Consider the following 23,817-nt stretch of genomic DNA (forward strand, 5'->3'; position numbering starts at 1 on the left):
GCAAGGAGAACTCAGGGTAAAACACCTATGTAGATAAGGCCTAGGACACTGAGCAATGGGTTCAAACTACATGAAAAGAGAGTCCACCTCAACATTAAGAACCTCCTGACAGTAAGAGCAGTTTTTCAGAAGCTGCCTTGGAGAGTGGTGGAGTCTCCTTCTTTGGAGGTCTTTAAACAGAGGGCAGGCTGGCCATTGGTCGTGAGTGTTTTGATTGCGAGTATCTGCATGGCAAGAGGTTGGACTGGGTGACCCTTAGAGTTTCTTCCAACTCTATGGAGTTTATCACATGGGAGGAAATTAAGAGTTTTAACAGTCATTAACCCGTGAAAATCACCCAATTGAGATTAAAACACAATTAAAATGAGATTAAAACAAGAGCCATTATTATCCCGTGAATAACCAGGGAATAACCAGGCAATAAACAGCAAAAAGTCATTCATGGGAAAATCCTGTGAATGATTTGCTGCTGTTTCTTGCTTGGTTATTCAAGGGATAATGGCACTTTAATCACATTCCATCTCGACGTCATGTGAAAACCATGAGTGCAACTGTGGGATTATCACGGGTTATTCACAGGATAATAGCACTTTGAGCATGATGTCATGTGAAAACCATTTGTACAATTGCAGGATTATCACGGGTTAATCACCATTTACACTTCCAATTGTCCCCCGTGTGATGCTATTCTATCCAATCTTTATCTGTTTATCTATCTAATCTACCTACCCCTCTGTCCTATATATTTATCTACCTATCTATCCATCTGTGTATCCCATCTATCTATTCATCCTATCCATTTATCCTACTTATCTGTTTATCTACTTTATCTATCATCTGTCAATCTCATCTATCTATCCAATCTATTTACCCTATCTGTTTATGTTTATCTGTCTAATTGATCCATCTATCTACCTCATCTATTTCTATATATCTGTTTATCGCTATCTATCCATCGATCCCCTCTATTTATCCTATTTATCTGTTTATCTATGTAATCTATCTGTCCATCTATCCTATTTATCTGTCCATCTCATCTATGCAATCTATTTATCCTGTCTCTTTATCTGTTTATCTATCTAACCTGTCCAGTCTGTTTATGCTATCTATCTGTCTATCCAATCTATTTATTTTATCTATTTTATTTTATTTTTAATCTATCAATCTAATCTAATCTAATCTAAAATTCCCTTCCTTCCTGTCTCACTATTCCTGCTGCAGAGCACTCTTTCCTTTCTCTTTCCACAAGACGCTGCCCCTTTAAGAGGCCTGGCAGGTGCGGCTCAGCTGGGAGCCGGAAGTTGCTCTCCGATTGGGCGCGAGGCCAGCGAGGGGGTGACGTCATGGGGCACGAAGCGACGCTATTGGCTGAGAGGCGGGTTGGGCCACCTGACTGCAATCTGCACTGAGCTGGGGCCAGGAGGGGAGGGGTGGCGCTGGTGGTGTTTTGCTGCAGCCGCTTTGGCCCTGGCCAGGCGGGGCCCCAGGTAGGTGCTTGGAGGAGCCCCAGGCAGGAGCATCTGCTGCTGCTGCTGCTGCTGCTGCTGCAGGGCTCTCCCTGGCTGCAGCCTCCCCTCTCCGCCTTGGGTGCAGAAGGGGAGAAGTCCCTTGCCCCAGAGCCTCTTGGAAGGAAGGGTGGGTCCCCAGTGGATCCCTGCCACTCTCTCTCTCTCCAATGCACTGGATCCTTGGGATCCGCTGGGGTTTGCTTGCAGGCAGGCTGACCAGAGGTGTCCTCCTTTTCCAGGACGCGTCCTCCATTCCAGTCTTCTTCTCTCCAGCAGGGATTCCAAAAGGTCCTCCGTTTGGAGCATGGCTAAGAAGCATGGATTCATATTTATACAGGAGTGTTTTTAGCTTTCATTTGGGTATGTCCTTCATTTCTTTCTCGAAGGCCCTACATTTTGTAATGTCTTGTCTTCTCTGCTGTTAGGAGGCCCTCTGGCCACCCTGGAAACATTTTCCTCCATGGGTACCAAAATCCTTGGATGCTCAAGTCCCATTGAATACAGTGGCATAGTAAAATGGTACCCCATATAGAAAATCGCAAAATCAAGGCTTGCCCTTTTGAATGTATATGTGTCCTTGTGTGCTTTGCAGCCTTTCCAACTTATGGCAACCTATCATGGGGCTTTCTCAGCAAGATTTGTTCAGAGGGAGTTTGCCATGGCCGTCGCCTGAGGCTGAGAGAGTGTGCCAGTGGGCTTCCATAGCCAAGCAGGGATTCGAACCCTGCTTTCCAGAGTCCTAGTCCAGTGCTCAAGCCACTACACCACAATGGCCCACTTGAATATTTTCAATCCATGGATGGTTGAATCCATGGACACAGAGTCTGTGGATATGGAGAAATGACTGTAAATACATACACACAGAGAGAGAGAGAGAGAGAATAAATCAACTGATATATCACATTAATTTTGGGTGGGCTTGTTATTATATATAATTTAATTGCCCTTTTAAATTGATGTGTCTTTTAACTGATGTCTTTAACTGGTGTTGTTTGTCTATTAGTTGTTATTGTTCCCTGCCTCAATCCATGGGGAGAACGAATAGGCAGCCAGTGGAGTGATTTCAATATAGGTGTGATATGGTCACTCCTAGTTGTTCCTGTCATCAATCTGGCTGCCATATTCTGTACCAGTTGAAGTTTCCAGACTAGGCACAAGGGCGCATTGCAAAAATCAAGTCTTGAGGATATCCGGCACATGTACTACAGTTTTGAGGTCACCCTTTTCCAGGAAAGGGTGCAGTTGGCGTATCAGCCGAAGCTGATAGCAGGTGCTCTTGACCCTCGCATTCACCTGATTCCTCATCTGAAGCGACGGATCAAGAAGCACCCCCAGACTGTGAACACAGTCCTTCGAGAAGAGCGTGAACCCATCTAGGGCTGGAGGTTGCAGCCCAATCCCTGGTTTGGGGGCCCCTACTGTTTTATCTGGATTCAACTTGAGCTTGTTTTCCCTCATCCAATCCATTACAGCCTGAAGACAATGGTTGAGGGGAGAGATGCCATCTGTCGTCATTGCTGATGACTGAGGCATGGAGAAGTATATTTGGGTGTCATCAGCATACTGATAACACCCCGCTTGAAGGCGCAAAACAACAAAGGGAAGGAAGTGCCATCATGAAATTAGCTGCAGGGCTTTTTGTCCAAATAAAAACACACTGCTTTATCAGGCTTGTATATGCATTGATGAAGGGGGCTGTCGGGCTCAGGCTAGGCCAAATTTCCAGCACATTGATCTGTAGTAATAATGATGATGATAATTGTTGTTTTTGTTTGGTTCAAAGCAGGGTTTCTTGCCTTCCTTTGCTGTGAGCACCGCAAAGATGTAGTGGCTTGAGTGTTGGACAAGGACACTGGGAGACCAGGACTGGAATTCCCTTTCAGTCACAGAAACCCATTGGAGTGACTGTGCGCAAACCATACTCTCAGCCTCAGAAGAAGGCAAAGACAAGCCTCCTCTGAACAAATCTGGCCAAGAAAACCCCATGATAGGTTCACCTTAGAGTTGCAGGAAGTCAGAAGTTAGTGAGCCCTTCATCAAGATTATGGAATGACCTACCGGAAAAGATCTGTCTCATTACTACCTTAGAGGCCTTTAAGAAGGCACTCATAACAGATCTCTTCCGGCGGGCTTATCCACTGAATTCGATATAAAAGGTTATGACGACTGCTCTTCCATGACTCTGATTGTTGGCAAATGGACGAATTGTAATTTTTAGAGAACTAATAGGAATTCTTGATAAATTCAGTGTTAGTATTTTATTGTTGTATTGATTGTAAATTGTACTAAGTGTCTTTTAAGGTTGTATTCCCGCCTCGATCTGTGGGAGAGGCGGGAGGTATAAATAAACTATATTATTATTATTATTATTATTATTATTATTATTATTATTATATACAAGCCCAATAGAGCCGTGTGTGTTTATTTGGACAAAAAGCCTACAGCTGTTTTCGTGGTGGCACTTCCTTTCCTTTGTTGTTGTTGTGTGCCTTCACACAACATTTCTGACTTAATGCAGCCCTAAGGTAAACCTGCCATGGGGGTTTCAACCAACTCTGTGGTTGAAAGAGGATTCGAACCTTGGTCTCCCAGTGTCCTTGTCCAACATTCAAACCACTATGTCTTTGTGGTGCTCACTGCAAACAAGGGCAAGGCACAGCAAAATGTAGGCCATTCAAGAAAAATGTAGGATGTTACCAAATAAAAGCTGAAAACATTCAATATAAATATAAACTCATGCTTCTTAGTCATGCTCACAATGGAGGACCTTTTGGAATTCCTCCTGAACAGGAGGTTGAAATGTAGTGGATTCCTTACAAAGCCTGTTTCAACTGATGACCATGTTGTCCTGTTTGTGCCCCAAACAACACAGCAGGGATAGACTGTGTCTATATAGCTATCTAATGCCTCCCTCTTCCTCCGTTCTGTCATAAGATGCTGATCCTGCAGAGTGCATGACTTCAACAGCTTCTTTTGCCCCAAATCCTAATTTGCTTGGTGGAGAGATCTGTAGATCATAGAAACTTGCCCAAGAACCCTTAAAACAATTATTGCATGGCCCTCATAAAGGTATTGCATGCACTCTCAAATGAGGGACATGCTATGTGAGGGTCACAGATTGTGTACCTGGTTACTTACATTGGGCAAATGGACCCAAAATCAATGGACTTGAGCTTCAGCCTTCTTGGTTTTCTTGACCTGGTGATATCCAGACATTAACAGTGGGCAACTTTCACACCCATGCTTCCTGACACTGTCAGTGAGAGCTGCACTTTCAATCCACAGTTAAAGAATTGAGGGAAGGGTGTGTGTTGTTGTGGGAGAAGTCTTCATTTATGTATTATTTTACAGTCTGTTCTCAAGGGTTAAAACCATCACAAAAGAAATTATTGTGTTGTTGGGCGCCTTCAAGTGGTTTCTGGATTTACGGCAACCATAAAGTGAAGCTATAGTGGTGTTTCTTGGCGAGATTTGTTCAGAGTGGGGTTGCTTTCCTTTAAGGCTGAGAGTGTGTGACTTGCCCAAGGTCACCCAGTGGGTTTCAAACAATTATATCACTCTGACTCTCATACATACATTTTATATATACACACACACACACACACACACAATCACATATCTCAAAATACACTCACATATTTCAATATACATAAACTATAAATTCAATTCAAAAATCATTAAAATAACCAATGTTTGTTGTTCTTGTGTGCCTTCAAGTAATTTCCCACTTATGGCGACCCTTAGACAAACCTATCATGGGGATTTCTTGGCCAAATTTGTTTAGAACAGGTTTGCCATTGCCTTCCCCCAAGGCTGAGAGCATATGACTTGTGTCAGCCAGTGGATTTCAGAAGCCATAGTTAAAAGCACAAATAACCAAATACAGAATGTAGTAAATGATATGTTTTTAAAATCCTAAAAGACATCAGAAACAGGGCCCGGCTTCCTTCCTGGGGAAGGGTGCTCCATGGGTTTCGGGTGACACCACAGAAAAGGCCCTGTGCTTGATACTTGCCAGCTTCATGGATTCAGATGGTCATATTGAAGCTCAGGAACATTACATGAGCAGAGCCCAGGGGCTCTGGTTATATCAGCTTCCTCAGTAGGATCACCAATCTTATAGCTCCTACTCTTTCTTCCAGCCTTGTTCCTGGCATGAAGATGGCTTTGCCCTGGATGAAGGTCCTGCCTGTGCTGCTCTCATTTCTCTTGTTGTTCCTCTGGCTTCCAAGCCCAAGTGTTTCCCAGCAAGAATCTTGTCAGACCTGCAGGGATCTTGCCAGCAACTTCCATAAGGTGAGAGGCTAGAAAAGATTTTGATCTGGGCTGGGGTGTCTTAACAACTGCCCACGATAGTGATTTGCAAGCATTTAGCAAGGAGCACTAGAGCCCAGCCCTACCCTTTGCTTTCTTCATTGAAGGAAGGCTTGGGGAACTTGGCTGAAATAAGAGCCACTGAGAGATGGGCCCGGGTGGGGGTAGGCTGTGGTTTTTACAAAGCATGTCTTGCAAGCATCAAGAGTTTGTGGGCTGCTGCATGTGGGTGTGGAATAAAGGGTTTTTTGGGGATGGGGGAAAAACCTTAGCTTTGGGTTTGCTGTGAGCCTTCTCCTGCCTTCCCAGGGTCTGGAGCGGACACAGCGAGAGAACTTCGGGGGCGGGAACACAGCCTGGGAAGAAGAGAAACTTGCAAAATATGCAAACAGGTGACCTGAGGCCTAAGCTGCGCCAGGTTGTGGGTGAGATGCTGCTACTGCAGAGTGTGCTGGACTGGCGTTCTTGTTGAAGATGGCAACACCAAGATACTGGTCTTGAAAGAGTCCAGGAAACGGGCATGTTCACGATGGTGCCATTCAATGTACCCTAACAATACAACCCCATACCTACATGGGAGTAAGCCCCAATTAAGTCAGTAAGATTTAATTTTGTGTAGATGTGTATAGGATTGTACTGGATGTGGAGAGGTGAAAAGCCTTACTGCAGCTGTTTCCCTTCTTTGTTTTAAAAGCAAGTTGTCATTATGTGCCTTCATGTCATTTCTGACTTATGGCGACCCTATCATGGGGCTTTCTTGGCAAGATTTATTTGGAGGTTTGCCATTGCCTTCCTCTGAGGTTGAGAGTATATGACTCACCCAAGATCCCCCATAGGGTTTAATGGCCGAGCTGGGATTCAAATCCTGGTCTTTAGCGTTAGTCTTAATGTTAGCCCCAATAGAATAGACCAACTGCATCCATTAGAACCAAGTAAGTTGACAGTTCTAAGGATCCCATTTATCCATTAAAGCTTCTACTTTGGTTGAAAATAACAATAGGATTTAAGCTATAAAGACAAAAGCTGAATAATATGTATTTGTAGCATTGCACTACCTACATTGCCTTGGTAGTCTTTACATCAATATCATTATCCCCTTATTGAGGAAGGGGAACTGAAGCACACTGTAACTGGCTGGAGACTGCCAAGTAAGATTGTGGTTGAGATTTGAACCATTGAGGATTCCCAGTTCATGTTTGTAGAAAGACAGATATAACACATGTCAGTCAATGGAGCCACATCTGAATGGACCTTTGCTAAATTCCAACCAAATCTACCTTTTCTTCTCTAAGACTGAGCTTGAAAAATGTGGATTATGCCAGTTTAGAAGAGCAGCCAGCTGTGCAGATTGATTGGCCCTCTGTGTTTTCATCAAGAATACACATACACATATACCTGATCTCATTTTGGCATGTCAAGTAGACATTTCCTTTTTATTACTATTAATAAAGATGATGAAAGTATAGATAAATGATAATATTCATGCTCTATTTGCCCTACTGTCATCTCAAAATTGACAGCTGCCTTGAATCCCATTTTGGAAGAAAGGTAGGATATAAATACAATAAATAAATAAATTGCCATTAACCCCCTTCTCTCTCCTCCCAGAAGATGATAGAAAAAAATTACCTTAAGACAGTGGCTGTTGTAAGAATTTATTAGATAAAGAAACCACCTTCAAAATCCCTTACCTCTTGGCCACAAATGGCATGTTCAGGTTCCCCTTGGTGGTTTGTTTGCCATCTTGCTGGTTCTTAGGTTATTTCTGGAGAGGAAGGAAAACATTAAGGACTAGTTGCCTGAGCAAAGAAAGCTCTGTTTATCTTGGTGGAGCTTAGAGAGAGAATATATGGGCCAGCCAAGATAGTTTGCTGCTGGAGAGGAAACCAGCTAGAATAGTAGTTGAATCTTGGTTCAGCTGTACCAATGGAACATTTTTCCCACAACACCAGAGGGCAGCTTTAGGGGCTGTAGGACACTCTGTGTCTAGCAGACCCTGCAGCTCTTGTTTTCTAAGATATGACTGCTGCTGCCTCTGCCCCACAGCTAGTATCTACCTCGTGAGGCTGCTGCTTCACTACCAAATGGTAGAAATGGCCTTGATCATGCTCTCATGCATGAATGGAGAAAGGTATACATGGTTGACTGAGGAGGAAGGGGAGGTAGAGAGTTGGTAGAGAGGTTGCTTTGGTCTCTGTCCTAGTGAATTGATGCTCACTCAGACTCTTTCTCTCCTTGCAGCGAAACACGCCTGCTGGAGGTACTGGAGGCCGTGTGCGCCACATCAGACTTTGCCTGCCATCAGTTGTTGGAACAGAGTGAAGAACATGTGGAGCGGTGGTGGTTCCACGAGTGAGTGGAGAACAACAAAGTTGGGATGTGTCTTCGCCTGCGATTAGAACTGCAGCAAGAAGCCTGGGATCCTTTCATACTGCACAGTTATAGTACTATGATTCCACTTTGTCATAGGTCCAGCTTATGGAATCCTGTGATTTGCAGTTTAGGGAGAAGTATTGAGAATTCTTAGCCAAAGAGCTCTGGATTACAAATCCAAGATTCAAAAAAAAATGCAGCCATGGCAGTTCAAGTGCTATTCCACCTGAACTGCCAGGCTGTATCCTATGGAACTGTGCTATAATTGTGGGGTGGGAAAAGACTCCAGATGAATGACGAATAAGGGAGATGGAGCAATGCAGAAGCAGGGCTGTTACTCTTTCTGATTAAGCCTAACCTTTTATATCAGTAGGTAGTAGTATGAATACAAGGAGCTGGAAAGGGGAAAAGGACTGATTCCCAATTCTGTTTTTTGCACTTATCTCATGTTCCTTTCCTCATAATTATATCTATCTATTTATTTACTTACAGATATTTATAATCCATTTGGCTCAGAAGATTTCAAACCAGTGCATAGCAATAATAATAATACAAACAATAAACACAATAAAAACACAGTATTTTCGGAATTGTCCATTTGATGAATGTTGAACTAAACTGGGAAGGAGTGAAAAAACAGGCATGTTCATAGAGTAGGCTCCATAGACTATATTTCACGGTGTGTGTTTTCATGTGTTGAGTTCAGCTTTTTGCTTTGTTTTGGGAGCAGTGGATGCTCAAGCAATTGGTGCTGAAATGTACAGTCTCAAAGATCAGGTGATGCAGGGTTTTGCTGAGCTGTATTGTTTTATATTGTGTTTGTGTGTGTGTGTGTGTGTGTGTGTGTGTGTGTGTGTGTATGTGGTGAGGGATATTGCCCATTTTTTTCTTTGCTTGCTAGTTTTTTTACATGAAGGGAGTTGGCTCATTTGTCTACCTAGTTCAGTATTGTGTCTTGTGGCTCTCCAGGGCCTCAGACAGTGGTCTGTGCCTTCACCTGTTCCCTGACACTTGAAGAGACCAGGGACTGAATCAGGCACCTTCTGCATATAGTGTCTGTACTCTGCTATCACTTCTCAGACTGAGCAAAAGAAGTCGTAGCATAAACTTTTATAGACTTGATCTAGTCACTCAAACGTTTGGACTCCAAATCTATGACATAGACCAAGTCTACAAAATCGTATACTACAACACTTTTCACTCAGCTGGTCTCAAAGGTATTACAGAATCCCTTTGCATACTAATATTCCAGACTAACATGTCTGTGTTTTTCAATTCTGCTGTCACTGTTATGGTCCCTCCTAAATGGCTGGATGTAGCTGACAAAGCCCCATTGAAAGGCCAGGATTGTCTGATGGACAGAGAGCCAATCAGGAGATCCAAGTTGTGGGAACCTGAAGAAAAATCCTTAACAAGTGATGCAATTAGGGTAGAGCAGGAAGATGGTTGCTACAGAGCCCTGTAAGAGAGGAGGCATGCCATTTTAAAATATGTCTATGGTGTTTACAGCCATAGAACCTGGAGTGAGATGTTTTTGGACTACAGCTCTGTGTGCATCTACACTGTAGAAGTAATTCAGTTTGAAACTACCAACTGCCATGGTTCCATTTTACAGAATCTTGGAATTTGTAGTATTGTGAGGCACCAGTACTCTTTGTTAGTGAAGGTAAAATATTTTGTAAAACTACACATCCCAGGATATTGTCAAATGGAACTACAGCACTTAAAGTGGTGTCAAACTACATTATTTCTACAGTGTAGATGCATTCTCTGCCTTTCTTTGCCAGCAGAGCCAGTGATAATGGGAGAGGCCTAACAAACATTTCTGGAGTAAAGAGTCCAGATCTTGGGCTTAGGTAAGACTACCAGAACACAGTTGATGAAAATGTGGACCTCCAGATATTGTTCTACAACTCCCATCAGTTCTAGCCAGCATAGCCTATGCTGAAGATTGACAGGAGTTACAATCAAACAAGATTTGGTGAGCCACATGTTCCCCATCTCTGCCATAGACCATCCGTCCCCAACCTGGGGCACCTCAGAAGTTGATAGACTATCACTCTTGATAGGTCCAGTCCCACAGCATCTGGAGTGCCCCAAGTTGAGGAAGGTTGCTGTAAATCATCTCTGCAGGGACACCTTTCGTATCAGAACTTGGCTGTCCTGTTCTTGGGACCAGTGGTTGAGTAATGTAAGGCCTGTATTACTAGTAAAAGATAACACAATGCAAAAGAGGTGGCAGTAACAAGACTCTTGTTTTCCCCAGGCAGCAGCAGCACCCGGACTTTTCCCAGTGGCTCTGCATGGATGCATTGAAACTCTGTTGCCCACCAGGCACTTATGGCCCTGATTGCCACAGTGAGTTGTTATATGGCCTTCTGCATTGTTATAGCAGTGTCTAAACATTTGTGTGTGCGCCTGTACCTCAGGATGTGCTTGGGTGGGTTCTTAAGGATCCCTGCTGGGAAGCAAACTCAAAGATAAGCCCTCTATAGCCAAAGCTATATTGCAAAAGACTGATGAATCTTGTTTCCAAATTCTGCAAATAGCCCATTTTATTTCATTGTGTGAAATTCAAAGACAGGCAGCAAGGAAAATATAGCTGCCACTGAGCAGGTCATGCTACTAAGTGAAACTAAAGTTAAAGGTATGGCTTTCAGGCTATGCATATTAATTTTTAATCTTAGGCCCGTTACAAATGGGCATAAAGTACGGACTGGGTCCGTATTAGGGTTAGAAAGGGGCGTCCCTTCCGGATGCCCCTAACCCTAATACGGACCCAGTCCATACAAAATGGCGGCGCCCGTTCCACATGGGGGCTGCCATCTTTACGTAGCAGACGCGCTGCATCTGCACGTCACTCCCTGGATGTGATGCTGCGAGTGCGCAAGTAGAGCCTCGCGGTATTCCATCCGGGGCACAAGAAGAAGCACCATTTTGGCGCTTCTTCGCTGCGTCCGGGAACTGCGCGGTTTGGCTGCTGCAGTTCCCAGACGCAGCAACCGGCGGTGGCGGCAGAGCACCGCTTTTCGGCGGTCTGTAACCCGCCTTAGTTACTTTTTTTAATAATCTAGGAACAAAATCAATCTGGATTCTGACTGGAAAAGTGTTTGGTTAAAGGGTCAGCGAAACTTCTGTCCTCAAATACCAAAAAGCATTGTATTGAATTAATCAATTGCTAGTATTTAACCCCCATGAAATGGAAAGGATTTTCTGTCTAAAGGCTCATATGGCTATTGTTGGTGACAGTATGCTGAGTTGGGATCTTACTATGATATGTGGTGGCCATGCCCACAAGTACTTCATTTCTGGAATTTGGTATTCAGAAATCAGTAAAGTTACATCAAGAATAATTGCAATCAGAATTGGGACTAGTATCTCTTTTCCATAATGCAAATGAATCTCATAAAGAACTTATCAAGTGTTTATGTTTGGCAGGGCATTTAGAGATTGCAGAGATATGAGAAGGCTTAAATGCCTACCACTTTCTTGGTGGTTAGATAGAGTTTGGAACATCATGCTGATGAAGAAATTAACTAAAAAAATAAATAAAGGCTGCTAGAGATAACTAAGAGCACTCTAAATTCTATGAGATTCGATATAGGTTTATTATATGCAAACAAAAATACCAGTCTTCTAACTTCCCCTTCCTCCCATGCTGATTTTGCAAAAATACTTTATTATAATTGTCATTTCAGCTGGAGATTTCTTATTTAGGTAATCAGAGAATATCAGCTCAACATACCTCACTGTACTGGATCTCAGATGCATTGTTTGTTGGATATGTTTGTTTCTGTAACATCTTTTAAAAACCATTAAAAAAAAAAGCAAAATGCTGATGAAAGGGGAAAATTTAAAGTCACTTGATTTTAAAGGTTAAGGTACATTTTGGGCTCCCAACTCTCCCAGAGAGGGCAGGATTCTATTGCTCTGTGTCCTATTCTCTGGAGCAGCAGGAAACAAACTAGTTCCATCCTCAATATGACACTCCTTCAAATACTTAAAAAGGGTCGCCCCTTAACCTTCTGTTCTCTAGGCTAAAGATACCCAGTTCCCTAGGTCATAGGGCATGGTTTCCAGACCCTTCACCATTTTTGTCGTCCTCCTCTGGACATGCTCCAGCCACTGGACACTACATTCATCTGTTGAATTGGTTGGGCTGAGCATTACAAGTAAAAACCAAATTCCTACTGATTCCAAAATATAATTATATCTCTCCACAGCCTGTCCCGGAGGTGCCCAGAAGCCTTGCAGTGGGTATGGGCAATGTGATGGTGATGGCACACGTGGGGGCACTGGCCTGTGCATGTGCCAGACAGGCTACGGTGGCCCTTTCTGTTCAGAGTGTGGAGATGGCTACTATGAAGCTGCTCGCAACGACAGCCACCTGGTATGTGCGGGTATGTAGAGAGCCCGTGCTGGGCTGGACTGGGGGCAGGGTCCGGAGATGGAAGCTCTACTGCCCCCTGCTGGCTGGTACTGGTTAGTGATTCTCCACACCACCCACATCCATATTCTTTGGGTCTACTGACAACTCTAACTCTTTAGTTTGGCCCAGACTCTGTGTGTGTCCAAGTCTGAAAATCACCATAATGTTCTGTTAAATAAAATGTAAACATCATCCTTTTCAGGAAAAGCAAATGCTCTGAATTTCAAAGGTATTGATCAGTTTCTTAATCAATCATATAGGTGTTTTTGTGTGCCTTCAAGTCATTGCCAACTTATGGCAATGCTATCACAGGCTTTTCTTGGCAAGATATGTTCAGAAGGGGTGTGTCTTTGCCTTCCTCTGAGGCTGAGAGAATGGGACCTGCCCAAGATCACCCATGGGTTTTCATGACTGAGCACGGGTTTGAACCCTAATCTCCAGCATCATAGTCCAGTGCTCAAACAGCCACACCACACTGGCTGTCTCCCTGGCTTTTATACTGAAAGGGCTGGTGTACTCCTCAGTTAAGTCTGACAGGCTTCTCTCCACAATACACAGTATTTTACCCATGCATTGAGGAGAGAGCAGAAGTAATTTTTCTTAAGTTTTCTAACTTAAAATAATTGTTATTGAAGTGTGGAGCCATAATAATAACAACACACTACTGCAGTGCAATTATTCTTCTAAATATCATTGCTATTTGGCATTAGTAAAAGAATATTTAGGAAGACAGGAATCTATGGGATACCAGGTGCAGCTCTTTGTCAGTTCAGCTTAGTAAATGCTACTCTGATTGGCAGACACTATCTAGAGTTTCGGGGAGAGAAGGGGGTCTTCCCCATCACCTGCTTTGTTGTTGCTGTGTGCCTTCAAGTTGATTCTGGTTTATGGAAATCCTTTCCTCGGGTTTTCTTGGCAAGATTTGTTCAGAGGAGGGTTGCTTTTGCTTTCTAAGGCTGAGAATATGTGAGTTGCCCAAGTTCACCCAGTAGATTTCTATGGTCAAGTTGGATTTGAACTGGTCTCTAGAGTCCAGCAATCAAACCACTACACCATAGTTGCTCTGTCACTTCCTATTTGAACCTATCATCCATGCTGAAGATTGGCCCTGGCATCTTCTCTGCAAAAAGGATATGCTCTAACACTGGAGCTTGTCATGGGCATTTTTTCTTTATCATCACAGAGCCTGTTCATTTTTTTTTTTAAAAAAAAGACTTTTTAAAATTTACTGAAGCAGACCTATTAGGTCAGCACTGGGCCTGTAGCTCTATTTCAGCTCTCACCACAATTACAAGTACATTGGTAAGAAGAAATGAATTAAATGGAAGTGTCATCACCTTCTTTACATTCCTCAATGACTCATTTTTATTTTCAGTGGCCACTCCCCATTGTTGCCCCTACATACTAGGTTCTTTTTTCTTTCCCCATACACAGAGTGCTACCGGGCTTGTGGACGCTGTTCAGGCCCTGAAGACTCAAGCTGTCTGCGCTGCAAGAGGGGCTGGATGCTGCATGACCGAAGATGCATTGGTGAGCTTGTGAGGCTGGGCTTGAAGAAAGGGCTGGTTAGCAACATTTGAAAAAGGATTTACCCTTTTAATGCATTGTGTATTCTGGATAGAGGCAACCTTGGCTGCTACCACACTGCAGAAATAAAGCAGTTTTACTTCCATGGCCCATTATTATGAAAGCACCAGAACTCTCTGATAGGGAAGGTTAAATATTTCACAAAACTGCAAATCTCAGCGTTCCATAGCATTGATTTCTGGCAGTTAAAGTGGTGTCAAACTGCTTTATTTCTTCAATGTATACACACCCCTGTAGGCTGGAAAGTTTTGAGAGTGAAACCCCTACAAAGAGTTGTGTAGTGTACTTTGGGTTGAACGAAGAGAGTTCCTATAGCGAGGGAGGGGATTACACAATTCTTAACTTAACTCTTTTCCGTTAAACAGACATAGATGAGTGTGGCACAGACATGGCGCACTGTCGCTCCAACCAGTTTTGTATCAACACGGAAGGATCCTATGAGTGTCGAGGTAAGAACTATAAGCCTGAAAAGTGGGCAGCATGAATGCCACACATGCTTTGTTCTGAGCTGGTCTGTACCCTATAAGGTTTTTTTTCTCCCTTCTAGTGGACAAATCCTAAGATTATGACATGGGAAGGCACTCATTCTTTTACAGAGGAGTGGGTGGAATATATAGGCAGCTGTGGCAAAAGCAACCTGGTCAAGACACAGGCCTATCTGAAGAGTTGCTTTTCACAGGAGCTTTTGCCCCCCGTTCTCTCACACAGAGCAATGCTGGCTTTTCCATGAGGCAGAGTGAGACAGCTACCACAGGCAGATGTCAGAGAGGAAGATGAAGGGATGCAGACTAGAACTGGATGTTTCTGATTCTGTTCTTAATAATAATAATAATAATAATAATAATAATAATAATAATAAATCTCACCTTTCTCCTGACATGAGACCTAAGGCAGTTTACAACAGAATTTACCCAAAATATATCTAAATACTCACTGATAAAAAGTTAATACAAAGTTAAGCTATCTTATTGAAACACCATTAATGTTATAAGTATAAAATAGTTTTAAAACTTCACAATAAAGATATAAGTACAGCACAAGTTCTGCATACCCTCATAAAAACACATCCTATTAGTTATCAAATAACAAGGCCTGATGACCTGACACCCCCCCCCCCCCAAAATGATCTTGTCACTTTCAGGTGAATTGGAGAGCACTGTCCCCTTGCAGGTTAAATGAAGAGCCTGATCAGCTTCTCAAGCAAAACCAGTGGTGTCATTCAAAATAATAAACAATTGGTGCTTGCTTGCAGTAGTGTGCCCTCACCCCAATTTTTCATGTACCTACATATATTTGCATAGGGCTGGGAAGTGGAGCATGTGGCCTTTGGGACATGGTTAGACTGGACTCCCCTGTCCACCATGGTCACTGCAGTTCAACAACAAAGGGAAGACTACACTTCCCCACTCCTAACACAACATAAATACAATTCCCGTTTTTGTTTTCCTTTCCAACGTCAGGGAGGTCATGAGAGGGAAAGGGGAAGAAAATAAAAGCCTTGCTTGCAACCCAAATTGAGGATTTCAGTTAAAGAGGAATTTGGTGTTCAGTCTGGTTTCCATACACTCCACCATTATGAAAATAGCTTGTATAACGTGTGAAAATGTAATTTCACCTTTCACAGAGTCCTCTCTTTGAAGGTCTGCCCACTTAATTTGACTGGAACTTAGTCCAGAACTCAATTTTAATGCCAGAACTCAATTTTAATTCACCTTCCCAATTTAGAGGGGAGATACTCTACATGGTCAGGACTCAAACTCACCATGAGTCTGTGTAAAGGAACCAGTGCCATACAAGAGCTCTGCACCTCAGGGGCTCTCAGCTCCTTTTCTCTGTTGTTTCCACAGCCTCCTTTGTGCTCCTGCCTGGGGGCCATTTAACAAATGGTTCATGTGAACTGTTGTGAACCAGTTGAATAACACCACTGGGCAGAACAGGCAGGAGGTGGGCACCATTTCATATTCTGTCTCAGGTAGCAGAATGTCTTGTACCCTCTTATACTACACATGTATCACTATCACCAGTACCATAACACAAAAGTTTCCCTTGGCCAAAAGAAGTTTGTGTTCCTATCTCCTTACTTTTCTCCTTCCTTTCTCTGCAGATTGTGCCAAGGCCTGCATTGGCTGCATGGGAGCTGGACCTTCTCGCTGCAAAAAATGCAACAAGGGTTATCAGCGTGATGGCGTCAAATGCCTTGGTAAATCTCGTCACTAAGCAATGTTTTTTTTAGTAACTATCCTGTCTCTACATGATTTAATTAATCTGGATAATGCAAGCTGTGTTCTTTGAGGCCTGTGGAGGGAACATGGAACAGCCTTCTAAAACTACTATATTTTCCCCACAAGCCCACATACTCAGTTCTTCAATTTATTATAAAATTGGTAGTCTTTAAATGGTTGTAGACTGTATTTTACCTTCTCTGAACTCTGAAATGGGGGACATTTCATGCTATACAGCTACGTGGCTTTGATCCCATTTTAACTGCTAAGACACCATCCTATGGAATCCTGGGAGTTGCAGTTTAGGGAGGAACATGTAGAATTCTCAGCCAGATGCTTTCTTTAGTGCCTCGCCAAACTACAAACCCAAGATGTCATAGTATATTAGCATGACAATTAAAGTGGAATGAGACTGCTTTAATTTCATCATGTAAAATTAAAGTGAAATGATAGTGCTATAATTGCATTCTGTGCTTCTTTTTATCTTGGGAATCCAACAGTAGGGCACTGCTGTAGAGATCACTGTGGCATCCTTGCTATTGTCTCAGTTTGATACCGAAGGTTCTGAGTAATACTCTGTCATCCCACTTTTTCAGCTGCTTTAAAAATGTCTTGATTTCTCCTTCCACCCCTCCGCTCTTTGTTTTCATCTTAGTTCAACTGCTGCAAACTGAGTTCAAAGTGCAAAAGCAGATTGCACTCAGTTAGCAGGGAGGAGAGGAGAAAGGGGAACAGAATATTGCTCTTCCCAGTAGGCTTAGGCAAAGCAAATTGCTAAAGCCTCTCCTAGCATGTGTGTTCTTCTTCATTAATAACTTTTGCCATCTTGACCATATGCTGATGTTGGTTGGCCACATGTATCCTGGTTCTAATCTGTGAAATGTTGGAAGGTATGGATGACCTTAAGCTCTGAGTGAATCTACCACATGAAAGACTACAACTCTGCTCCAAATAGGTCTTGGTGACTGAAGAGAGAGTTAGCTTAGCTGTGTCACTTGTTGAATATGCAACCAACTGAAGTTGGCTCAGAAATTAGGGCATTTCAGAAAATATTTTCAGGAGAGTATCATAAAGCACAAAATACAACTATTTAAGTACAACTACTGTATCTATCATTCTTAAAGATTAGTATATATTATGACTTTTGGCTCTTGTAGAACAAAATGAATGCATTTAAAGAAGAGAGGTGGGGCTTTCTCTCTGTCTCTCTCTCTCTCACTGTGGGTTTAGACATCTTCCTGTATAAAATGAAAATCCACCTACCATAAAAGCTGAGGAGCTGCTACTTTGGTGTGTTTGTAAATGTGGGAGACATATGGTCATATGGAATGGTTGGTGTTGGGCCTAAGGAGTATACTAACAGCTCTATGGGTTTATAGAACCGTTTATTATCCCCTCTGTTGTAAGCCGCCCAGATTCCCAGTGATTGGGCGGCATATAAATAAATCCTATTATTATTATTATTATTATTATTATTATTATTATTATTATAGTTTCCAACCCCCTAATGTGATTTACAAAATCCCCTTTTTCCTTCCACAGATGTCGATGAATGTGCTGGTGAAGTGGAAGAACCTGTATGCACTAGTGCCAATGAGGCCTGTGAAAACACAGATGGCAGCTATCGGTGTGTTTGTGTGGAGGGATATGTACGCAAAGAGGGGATCTGTGTGGAAGATAAACCTCCAGGTAAGCCCCAGAAGCAGCATCCTTGATAGCACATAGTGTTCTCTAGCTGAGGAATTTTGGATGTGTTCACATAGAGTCAGTTTCCAGGGTTTGTCGTATGCCTTGGAAGCAGTTTTGTTCTTTTGCTTGGAGATGGTCCAGTTTGTATACTGTACCTTCTCTGCTATGGGTTCTGGTTGTGGAATGGGCTCCTTTTGGCTAAGTTGAGGCTGATGTCAGCCACATTTTGTTACCAAATTAAAACTTAGCTCTTCAAGCTTTTGTGGTCCAGTGACCATACTTTGCTAAGATATAAGGGTGGGATATAAATACTTCAGTGAACCAATGACAAATAATAATGTTGATAGCTACTGGATTCTCCCAAGTATTGTTCTGCCTTGGAAACTGCATATCTATGGTCTGGTTCCACAATGAGGTTAGCACCTCCCAGCATGACAGGCTTCCCAGAGACAGGCACTCAGGTACAGCATTACATACAAATAAGTAAATAGATGGGTGTAAAATTTAGGATCAAAATGAGAGAGTGGTGGAATCTTCCTGTCTCTTACTAGTTCAATATATCTGTATTGAGAGTTGTCAGAACTCACTTGGCGGTTGGGGCAGAAGCAGTGGTCTAACTCTCCAAACTGCTTCAGGGGGGGAAGACACTTATGACTCTTGCTTACAGCCTCTTCCATTTCCCACAGATGCTCCGGAGAAAGGCTTTTTTGATGACATCACTGATGATGAAGTGGTTGTGCTGCAGCAGATGTTTTTTGGCGTTATAATCTGTGCGCTAGCCACGCTAGCTGCCAAAGGTGACATGGTGTTCACTGCCATTTTCATTGGTGCTGTGGCTGCTATGGCAGGCTACTGGCTGTCGGAGCGCAGTGATCGTGTGCTGGACGGGTTCATAAAAGGCAGATAGTGCATGGCAAAGTATGTGTTCTGTGCGGCTTCCTGCCTCAGAGAGCCAGCTGGTTGGCAGGAACTCCCTGACCCTGCTCCCTACCCCCTACCCTGGCAGGGCTGTAAAATCTAGAAGGAAGAGGTGGAAGGGCCATTCTGTATCCCAGCCTGGGCTGATGGAAGCCTAGCCTAGCATGCTCTGAAAGGAGAAATGGGAAAAGAAGCAAAGCATGCTCGCCAGCCCTGCTGTTGCCTGAGGAGAAGATTTCTGGGGAAAAGTAGGATAAATTGAGAGGTTTTGTGTGGGATACCATCTGTGGGTCTCAAGAACAGGCCTCTGTTACTCTCCTATTGGCCCAGCTCTTTGAATCTATGGGATGATCTCAAACGTGTTCCAACCCATATGCTCTCCCCCATTTTAGCCAAGTAACATTAACCAGAAAAATGCAAATCACTTTGGAGAGAAACCTGGGACTGGGTGGGTGGGTGGGGATTGCTTCTTGCTGGCTCTTTGAGGAATTGTCCCCATGGCCAAGAGCTGATCTGCACATTATGCTGAAGGAGGCAACAAAATGAAGTAATATAATTGATAATTGTACCACTTCAGGCAGCTGTTGTTTTTCATTTCAATGCCATGCTGTTGCCAAAGGTTTTTGTGTGTGGTAAACTAGCACCTTCAGTCAGAGCATGTTAGACCTTCTTCCTGGTATGCTAGTTTATTGCATGCAGAAGATAGAGAAGGAACATTCAAGAAATAACCTTCACTCATGCTCAGACCTGCAACCTGAAGTGGTATGGTCCAAAATTTTATCACCTCAAATTCCTGTCTCATCCTGTATAATGTGCAGAATAGCTCTTGTGACAATGTGTAAAGCAGAGGAAGCCTGAGTGGCATGCATGTCCACACTTGCCCCTTTGCGTCTGTCCACTCACTATACTGTTTTGTCCATCCATATCTCAGGAAAAATAAAGGCCTGTGTACACACACCGTGTTGGTTTTTTCTTCTTGTGTGTTTCTCTCCTCTTTTACAGAGTTATCCGGGGTTTACATAAGATTCTTTAGTTCACCTTTGTCGTGTTTAAGATGTGCCGCTCTTTTTGAAAACCCAGCACTGTAAAGTGTCAGCGAAAAGCTAGTTTATCTTCACATCTGTGTTTGCACATGCTCAACACTTAGAATGTGTTCTGTTTCCCTTCTACTAACATCCACACATCATATAAATCTTCACTCATATACGGCAGAAGGAGTGCTAGAATTTGCAGGAGTGATGAGTGAAGTGGGGGAATAGAGAAGCTGTGTTTCCTCAGTGCTTTTGAGATTTCAGACCTGTGAAAAATGGGAAATATCCTTTGCTCCTTTGGTCATTCTCCTCACCTCATTTTAAATAGCATGAAAATTTCCATTCTCCCTTCCCCTAATGTGGGATGAAGTACTGATTTCCCCTTTAGAGCAATGGGTAGGCAATGCAGGTAAAAGAGAAAGGCTCTAAAAATGCTTTAAGACACATGGATAACTCTAGTTCCCCATCTTCTCATTTATTCTGTTATATATGCATCCAACCCACTCATTCTTTTCTTCCCTTTTCAAGCAGTTATCCCATTGCCTCACCAAATAGCAGGAAATCTAGCCTTTATCTTTGTGCACCATTGAGCCAACAAAACCAGGTGTCTCTTTGTGTAAGCCTCTTTTCCAAGGTTGGCCCAAGACATTTTGCTGCCAGAGGTAGAACAGCAATTGGCATTCTCCTCCACCTTCAAATCAGGGTGCAGAGTGCCAAAAGCTAGCCTAGTCATTTTGAAGCAAATCCCACTAGCACCTCTCCCATCCCTTAGCTGTAAGAGTATAACAAAATAATCCCCAGTATGGTCCTCCTTTATGATGCCCAAAATCTGACCCTGGAGGTGCTGCTTCACCTGACTTAGTGCCAATCTCCATGACAGCCGCTTCCCAGCTGCTGGCCTTTCTTCAACTCCCCTAGCATTTCATCACACCCTTGGTATCACTTTCCAGTTGCTATGTGTTTCTGTTTCTGACATCATGACAGGCGGCTCTGAAGAAAGACCTCCTAGAATTTGCTCCCTGGGGCTATTACAGCCATTTCCATTTCCAGTGCTTTTGAAGCTAAATGCCAGCAGCAGTGGGTTGACAACTTGCTTTTGCATATTTACTACTGTGTCCCCTTTGAACGGAGAGCCTGTGTGGTGTAGTGGTTTGAGTGTTGGGCTATAACTCTGGAGACCAGGGTTTGATTCCCTCCTTGGCCATGAAACCCATTGGGTGACCTTGGCCAAGTCACATGCTCTCAGCCTCAAGGGAAGGCAATGGCAAACCTCTTCTGACCAACTCGTGCCATGAAAACCCCATGATAGATTTCCCTTAGGCTTGCCATAAATTGGAAATTACTTAAAAGGCACACAACAACAACAGTCCCTTTGTACATACATTTTATACATCAGTTTTTTAAAATCCTTCGAGCTGCGGCTGAGAATTTTTTCTTAAAGAAGTAATAGTCCAGGAGCACATCTATTTCATTAACTGAAGTATACCTATAGCCATAGAAATCTCCATGTAAATATACATATGCATGTATATACAGGGCCACATCAGTGCATTTATGCTGATCCCTCCAAAACTGCTGTCTTAGTCAGGTTCTTATATATGACAGCAACAGTATGGATTATAGTCCTCTTTCATCCATGAATGTTCCTCCAAAGGGTATGGAAATTTATGTTTATCATTTTCACACAATTGGGAGACTCTTTAAACCTGTCAAGAGGATGATTAAGAAACAGCACATGCATTATTGTCTTGAGAATCCTTTTTATGGAAATGATTGCCTAAAAATAGCTTGGTTTTCTGGATAAGGTTGGTGGCAGCGGGGGTGACTACTCTTTCACATGACAGTCGCTATCTTTTTTAAAAGGGAAAGCAAGGTGGCAAATGAAAGATTAGGCTGACCGTATTTCCTTGAGACAAAAACGGGATATTGGAATGGCAAAAGCGGGATGGCGTTATGTAATATTCCATACTCATGATAAAGTAAGATGATAACAAATGTTTTATTACATGAACCTGTTGAGCTAACAATTATTCTTTAGTGACAGAACTAATACAAAAATTCAGATAAATGTAGAGGGGGACTGTATTTCACCAATTGTACCATGAATATTTATTTCTTGGATGACGTAATCTTACATAGCAAATTTCTGTCTTTCAGCACCTTATCATAAAACTTTACAACTCTTCTTTACAACTATTAAAGGTACAGGAACCCTGTCCTGTATCTCACCCAACAACTCTACATGGGAAGGAGCTATATTGGTCCCTGGAATCCTGTGTAGTCTTCTCTCTCCACTCAGATTTCACTACATCCTGCTTGAAGCAAGTCAATGCACTGTTGGCAAACATTACACCCCACCTGAGAACAGAAAGGAAGGTTCTCAGATTGAACCTCTTAGCTCCTGAGTATTGCCTATGAAGTTTACAAACCTATATTCTTGAAGATTAGATATTTGCTTTAAAAAGAACAAGAAAACCTTGAGATTCTTTAGACACTGAGTATTGCACCAGAAAATAATTCAACAACTTTAAGCCCTGCAGTCTAGAGACTGTAGGATGCCATATTTGATTGCCAGCAGAGGTGGAGATGGGGTGGAGGCGACAGCTCAGTAACAGACCACATTCCTTGAATGCAAAATGTCCTGGGTTCAATTCTTGGCATCTCCAATTAAAAGAATGTCTGGCAGGTGCTCAGATTGATTGATGCCTTGAAATTCGGGAGGTCCACAGCAAGTAAGTATGAAAAAGGACTGGATGCATGGATAGCTTATTTAAGTTATTATTTTAAGTATTTCTTTATTGCCTCCCGGCCCACAAGGGTTCAAAACAAAAATAAATAGCAAAATAAACAACAAATAAAAAAACTGAAACAAAACAATGATAACATTTTAAAAATACATTAAAATACTCTAAAAACTCCTAAAAGCAATAAAAAAAACAATCCTGGAATCCAGTTTTGAAACAGTTAAAACAACAGTTTCAAACATTAAATGCCACTTGGAACAGCACTGTTTTGGCTGCCCACTGGGAGCTTAAAAGAAATGAGGCCTGCCTAACTTCCTTGGGTAGGAGTTCCATAATTGAGGTGCTGCTACAGAGAAATCCCTGCCATATGTACCCACAAAGCTAACTTCGCAAGGTGCTGGGACACACAACAGGGCCTCCTCTGAAGATCTCAAATTTCTGGCAGGCTCAGATGAGAGGAGGTGGTATTTCAGATATCCTGCTCCCCAGTCATTTAAGGCTTCGTAAGTCAACAACAACACCATGAATTGAATTCAGAAACAAACTGGAAGCTAGTGCAGTCCTTGCAAGATTGGTGTTATATGGTCTCTAAAATGCACACCTGGCACCAGTCTGGCTACTGCATTTTGCACTAGCTACAGCTTCTGAATACTTTTCAAAAGAAGCCAATAGTCTAATCGGAAGGTAACTAAGGCATGAACTACTGTGACCAGATCTGCCTTCCTTAAGAAAGGGTGTAGCTAGAGCACCAGCCAAAGGTGGGCAAAGGCACTTCTGGCCACCCACTCCAGCAATCTGGCTTTCCAGGAGCAGTGCTGGGTTGAAGAGCACTCCCAAGCTCTGAACGTGATCTTTCAGGGGCTATACAGCATGCATCCGCCCCTTTCCTGGTTGGATTGATGCTGCCGCAACCAGCATGCAGCTGCCGCAACCTCATACCACGGCCCCAATCCAGCCTGTGGAGGGCACAAAAAGGAGTCGCAAAAAGCAGCTCCTTTTTGC

General features: G+C 42.9%; 1 protein-coding gene across 4 annotated transcripts; it reads left to right on the top strand.

The window, feature by feature from the left end:
* Positions 1-1,407: 1,407 nt before the first annotated feature.
* Positions 1,408-19,995, top strand: CRELD1 (CRELD disulfide isomerase 1). Of its 4 annotated transcripts, none has more exons than XM_089517919.1 (12): positions 1,408-1,487; positions 1,748-1,868; positions 5,651-5,804; positions 6,132-6,214; positions 8,064-8,174; positions 10,462-10,553; positions 12,419-12,595; positions 14,059-14,154; positions 14,577-14,660; positions 16,316-16,411; positions 17,976-18,122; positions 18,809-19,995. In XM_089517919.1, exons 3-12 carry the CDS (start codon positions 5,664-5,666, stop codon positions 19,027-19,029), a joined length of 1,248 nt encoding a protein of 415 aa, XP_089374045.1. In that variant the 5' UTR covers positions 1,408-1,487; positions 1,748-1,868; positions 5,651-5,663; the 3' UTR covers positions 19,030-19,995. The 4 variants fall into 4 exon arrangements, with proteins under 4 accessions (XP_089374045.1, XP_089374055.1, XP_089374065.1 ...); XM_089517929.1 differs by having other exon boundaries at positions 1,420-1,487; positions 1,782-1,868; XM_089517939.1 differs by having other exon boundaries at positions 1,424-1,487; positions 1,785-1,868.
* The last annotated feature ends 3,822 nt before the right edge of the window (positions 19,996-23,817 follow it).

The sequence above is a fragment of the Sceloporus occidentalis genome, unplaced genomic scaffold, assembly GCF_023333645.1.
Source record: "Sceloporus occidentalis isolate IW3139 unplaced genomic scaffold, rSceOcc1.0.p SCAF_1, whole genome shotgun sequence".
Classification (NCBI taxonomy): domain Eukaryota; kingdom Metazoa; phylum Chordata; class Lepidosauria; order Squamata; family Phrynosomatidae; genus Sceloporus; species Sceloporus occidentalis.